Source organism: Oreochromis aureus, linkage group 5, assembly GCF_013358895.1.
Source record: "Oreochromis aureus strain Israel breed Guangdong linkage group 5, ZZ_aureus, whole genome shotgun sequence".
Lineage (NCBI taxonomy): Eukaryota > Metazoa > Chordata > Actinopteri > Cichliformes > Cichlidae > Oreochromis > Oreochromis aureus.
Genome location: NC_052946.1, coordinates 29,507,402 through 29,512,897, shown reverse-complemented (window position 1 = coordinate 29,512,897; position 5,496 = coordinate 29,507,402). Strand labels below are relative to the sequence as shown.

The 5,496-nt window shown below is 41.0% G+C and overlaps 1 protein-coding gene across 1 annotated transcript in view; it reads left to right on the top strand.

The window, feature by feature from the left end:
- LOC120440224 (centromere protein P) overlaps window positions 1-4,094 on the top strand; it is a 97,382-nt gene extending 93,288 nt beyond the window's left edge. The window contains exons 8-10 of the mRNA XM_039612205.1: window positions 3,061-3,140; window positions 3,231-3,322; window positions 3,792-4,094. Of these exons, the coding sequence (XP_039468139.1) occupies window positions 3,061-3,140; window positions 3,231-3,322; window positions 3,792-3,922 (303 nt within the window). The 3' untranslated portion in view covers window positions 3,923-4,094. The remainder of the gene's footprint in view (window positions 1-3,060; window positions 3,141-3,230; window positions 3,323-3,791) is intronic.
- The last annotated feature ends 1,402 nt before the right edge of the window (window positions 4,095-5,496 follow it).

The following is a 5,496-nucleotide window of genomic DNA, read 5'->3' as shown; positions in this document are numbered from 1 at the left end:
GGCTGCGATGTTTAAGAAAAAGCAAGACTATCAGAGTATGAAGCGTGAAGCCTGGTTTGGCTCTAAAGTCTAATAATGAGTTGAAAAGGTGAAGTTTGGATGGAGGTCCGATAAGGGTGTGTCACTTCAGTGTCAAATAGAAGGCTTAATGTGGAAAAAAACCTGAAGAAAGGAGGAATTTGACCTGCTCTGTCAGGTCTGGAGTGATGCAATTAACATTTATTATTTTAAACACAGACAGACGCCACATTTTTGTTTTACACTATCAACCCACTCATTAATAAAGAAAACATTTGCTTCCCTGACTAACTCGACTTGGCCACTGTAGCTGTAGATTATTGAATCTGTTTGACACGTTCAGTTCAGGCTGAACTCAAGTGTCTCCCTTAACTACTTTCATGCTTTCTATAATCAGAAGACTTTTCCTCTGTTAACACCAGCATGGTAGAATAACGGGCTGATATCAACACGATTAAAGACAACAGCTGTTTGTGTGATCATCTGCACTGACAAACAAAAGGAAGCTCAGAGAGAGCTGCATTTCCACCCTTTTGTTATCCAGATGTCAGCTCTTCAGCATCAACATCTGTAACACGCGTACAGTAAAGCAAAATCATTACAAGAACAAGACCCTGCAGGTTCCTCATGTCCCATTACAGCTGATGTTGTCCCGACGTGTCTGCACACTCTCAGCCAAACTGACTTCATATGTCAGTGAAACGCATTTATTTAACTCCTTACACCGTGAAACCCTACTAGGAGTAACCCTTAAAGCTCTTTTCTGAAACAAGCAGTTTCTGTCATATTTCAGACTTGCTTATAGAATAAAATGACTGGGTTTGCATCAGACGTTAGTGAGGGTGGCCTCTGTCTATGCAGCTACCCCTGGAATAACCCAGAAATTGTTCTACTGGTCTTCAAACCACATCTTTTTTGACACACACTGAGGTATTAAAACTCATCATTATAAGTAGACGGGAGCCTGTTTATTACTCTGAAGGCAAAGCAGGCACTCAGGAAGCAGTTTGGAACTGTGAGAGTAAAATTATTAAGCTTGGGTGTGTTAATAATGGTAATTGTTATCGCACTGAAATAATTTAATTTGCATTTTTGTCACAATCCACGTCTGCTACTAAAACCTGAAGGTCTCTTCCTGTTCAAAGGGGGCTCTTCCTCCCCACTGTTACCAAGTGTCATAGAGGTTTGTCTGATTGAGTTTTTTCTGTCTTTGCAAAATAAAGTACCTCAAGGCAACTATTATGTGAACTAGTCTATATAAATAATCTTGAAAACTGCAAATCTGATCATTAAAAATGATCCAGAAAAATTATTTGTGATGTAGAGATGTTTTACGTGAAAATGAGCTGAGACGGCGAGTAGGAAGTGTTGATGTGGGGCTATGACACAGCTTAGAGCATTTATGTAACTCTAGCACTGAATTTAACGTATTACCAGTCATTTAAAAGTGTACATACACTCACCATCCAGTTTATTTAGGAACACCTGTGCCATCTAATCCAATTCATTACAACAGAAAATTGTTTTCAGTTCTCCTTCCCTAGATTATTAACGTAGCAGTGTGGGGTGGTGGTGGTTTAGTGAAATGTGTGTCTGTGTTTGGTGTATGCCTCGTTAATGTTCTTGGCACCAGACTGCTTGAGTGGTCCTAATAAAGTGCTGGTTTAAGCCCAAACTTTCATTAAAAAGACACAAAAGTCTCTATCGTTTAAAAATGTTATTGTAGTTTTATTGTTATCTTAATTTTTTGGCCAGCTGGAGCCTTTCAGTCTGGAGTCTCTCCCTGTGACTGTATGTTTCTTTCACACATTTAAGTGAGGTGTCTTAAAATAAGAAGAAATTTCAGTAGTATTGTTTTTTATATGATAAAGAAATGCTGCTTTTGTAAATAAAAGAAACATGTTAGCATGATTTAAATGAAAAATAAGTTTATAAAATTATAGAAAAAGAGTTTCTGTTAAGTCACAGAAAATGTCTCATTGTTTAGACCCATTGTAAAGGAAAACAAATTTCTGTAGTAAACCGTAAAAAAAAGAAATTTGTAATCAAATTTATTATCTGCTACTTAATTATTTTGTAGTAGCCCTTTGTCTTTGTCTTTGGGGAGCTCTTTATGAGCAGGAAAAGCTGTATGAACTTAAAAAAATTAGTAAATACATACAATTTCTAAAGCCAGATTGGAGTCTTTGCTGGCCCCCCGAGCCTTATGTTTGACACCCCTGGCTTAGAGGAACAAACGGTTCTGTTGTTTGTGCAGTTGTGCTTGTATTGTCGCACCTTTTGTATAATCCTGAAGCCTTCTTTAACACCGTGGTTCAGGTGGAGTTGAACATACCACAGCCTGCTTCTGATTACAGACACAACACACACACACAAACACTGTAGCTGCAGATGCCTCCCAGCTGAGTCACCTGGACACACCCCTCACCTGCTGCACCCTTCCTAAAGAACTGAATAATCATGGAAAACACATCCTGAGGGAGGTTGGGCGCGTCAGTGGATCCTTCAGTGAATCAAGGCTGAAGATATACGAGGTTTACAGTTTATAATCTGCTCAGGTTTCACTCCAGAATCTCCCGAGGTCCCCGAACACAGACGAATCGTTTCCTTTAGCACATCATCGCAGCTCATAAAGTTCACACGTGTTTGCACGCTGCCGTTTCCAACATGGAAACTTTGTAACTGGAAGCAAAGCAGCGCTCATTTGTCAACATTTCATCTGCGAAGCTAAAGAAACAACAGCACAACCTCACACTGAAAATATTCACTTCTCTGGCTTCCTCATGGCTCCTTATTACTGATTAATGTGTCTCAACTAACCTCTGTTTTGTTTGACTGAGGCCCAGAGTTCAGGGCAACAAGCAGGAGTTATAGCGCCATCTGCAGGCCAACATGTGGCAACTGTTGTGATTTGGCGCTGTATAAATAACATTGAATTGAATTGAAATGGAATTAAAGCCAGACGTTGTATGTGATGCCTTAAAACACACAAATTTGGATTTATTTTTTTTTTAATGTGCAGGAACTCGTTTCTCTCTGCAGGATAAATATCCGTCTGTCATCTCTCTCCCTGGAGGCCCCAGGTCAGAGGTCATGACCCTGAACCACCCCAAGCTTCCCGGGTAAGAACTCTTATCCTGATCCAGCACAGTCAGAAAAAAAATGCAGCTGTCTGTAATGCAATGTCATCTTTTTTTCTTTTTGGTTTACAGCTGTATGTTATTCATTCATTGGTCAGTTGAGGTTTCCAGAGAGGGCGTCGTGACGCCAAAGATCAGCCTGCTCACAAAGATCCCAGAGAAAGGTGAGCTGGTGATCCTGAGCTCTGCAGACCTGACCTGTGGCAAACACTAAGTGGTTTCATACCTTAAAAGTCAGAGAGTCCTCTCAGCATGTTTAATGATCCTGAGTGAGAAAATAACATAACGCCCGCGCAGAAAATGTAACCCAAAGATAAGTTGCAAATCCAATGTCATGACTATTCTGCACTTATTTACTGAAAAAAAAAAAAAAATCCTCATTCAGTTATTACACTTAAAATTATTACTCAGTTTAATAAATAATTATTTTATGTACCACTCAAATATCATAGAAAACTGCAGTAAATCCTTCACTTTAGTTAGGTTGAGCAAAACTGATTTTATTCATCTGACCACTGATTTTTTTTTTTCCACTGTGATATTTAACTTTACTCCCTCTGATTATCAAATCCTGCAGTTATTTCTGTCAGTTAAGCTCATATTTTTGGTTTTGTGATTTTTCTGTTTCTGCAGCTCTCCAGCTGTTCCCTTCTCAGGCTGTAGGCGGTGCTGCTGAGGCCTTTCAGAGCCTGCTGAGGATTCTGGGACCCGAAGCTGCCCTGGAGTCCATCATCCAAGCAGTCAGCCTTTCACAGGAAACTTAAAACAGAAACAGCTCCAATATAATGGTTTTTTTCTATTTAGATTAATGTCACAGAAATGAAGGACAGCAAGAGTTTAGTCTCTTAGAAATCTTTATTTCAATAGAAAGAGCACGACTGTAACAGCAGAGCTCACGGGTCAAAATCTACAAAAATAAATAATTTAAATACAAAATGCCGGACAGCAGTGTCACCTTTTGTATTTCTGATAGTTTGTCTTCTCTCAGCTATTTACACAGTTATTACAAGTCTGTCGGTATCACAGTGCTGTGATATTTCTGCAGGCCAACGCTCAGACAGCAGCGGGGCTGCGGCTCACAGGTGAGACAGAGAGGTCGGACACGGTTAGAAGTTTGTTTACAGACCGAAAACTATGATTTTTACCTCACACTGAGGCCATCGATAAATGCAACCTCATTCAGTGGTTATAGTGTTAGTTTTCTTCTTTAAATCTTACAACAAAAATAAAAATAAAAATTGGGCAGTTATGAAAAGCTGCAAGTTCTAATTCAGTTCCTTGGTTTGTAGACAAACCGCTGTCTGTTAACACTTATTCACAAACATCAGTGGCTGCTAGAGGGGCGAGAAAGTCATCAGACAGGCACATGTAGTCGGGACTTGATTAGTTTGGTCAACAGTTGTGATCCCAATTAATTTAACCTTCATGCAAGTGGAATCATTACTGGTGCCAAGTGTCTCCAAGCACTTCACAGTCGAGCTGAACTAAAGAGTGAAAAATTTGAACTTTGTAGTGAAAATGAATGCAGAGGGTAACCGTTTATTCCCGATTATCTTTTCTTCTGCATTAGATGGAAGCCCAAATTAATCGGCTCAGCTCTACTAGAAAGATCTGCCTGACATTCAGTTCTCGATCCTGTGGAGATGCAGAGCCGGTTCTCAAAGAGCAGAACCGACTCTGCTTCAGTGAAAGAGGTATACATGTGTAGGTGTCCGAACACTCCTCGATCTCACCGCGCTCTGCCGCCCTGCCTGCCTGAGGCGTCTTCATTGCAACATTTAAAACGATCAGTGGTTGGTTCAGTTCACTGCTGTCCACTCTCCAACCTTCAACTTCTCCTCCTCCCAAAAATCCAGGTGTGTGTCAAAGGAAGCCAGACTTCTGACTGAATCCAGCTTAGTGTTTGGATTTAACAGAATTCCTGATAGGAGACTGAGGAGGAATGGAGTGTGGAGGACTCTTAGTGTGATTAGTTTTCAGACTGGCTGATGGAGGCATCTGAAGTTGGAGAGTGGAAGCAGGAAGTGAAGTCAAGTGTTACCAGTTTATCTGAAGCCTGTTGGCACTGCTGGAAAACCTGCAGCGCTCCTGAACACATCATTACTCAAACGTCACGTGACCCTGTCGAGCTTCCTCAGGAGTTTGAGGTACTGAGAGTTCATGGCTGCGTCCATGGATCGCTGCCGCTTGAACGCAGCCTGTAACAGTTTACTCACATGCACCCCCCTCAGCTTCCAGTCCTACCACAACATTTAGGCACATGGATGCACACACACAGACAACAAGAAGCCACTTATGGCACAAAAACCAGCAGCAGCAGCAGCACGAAGCGCAGCTT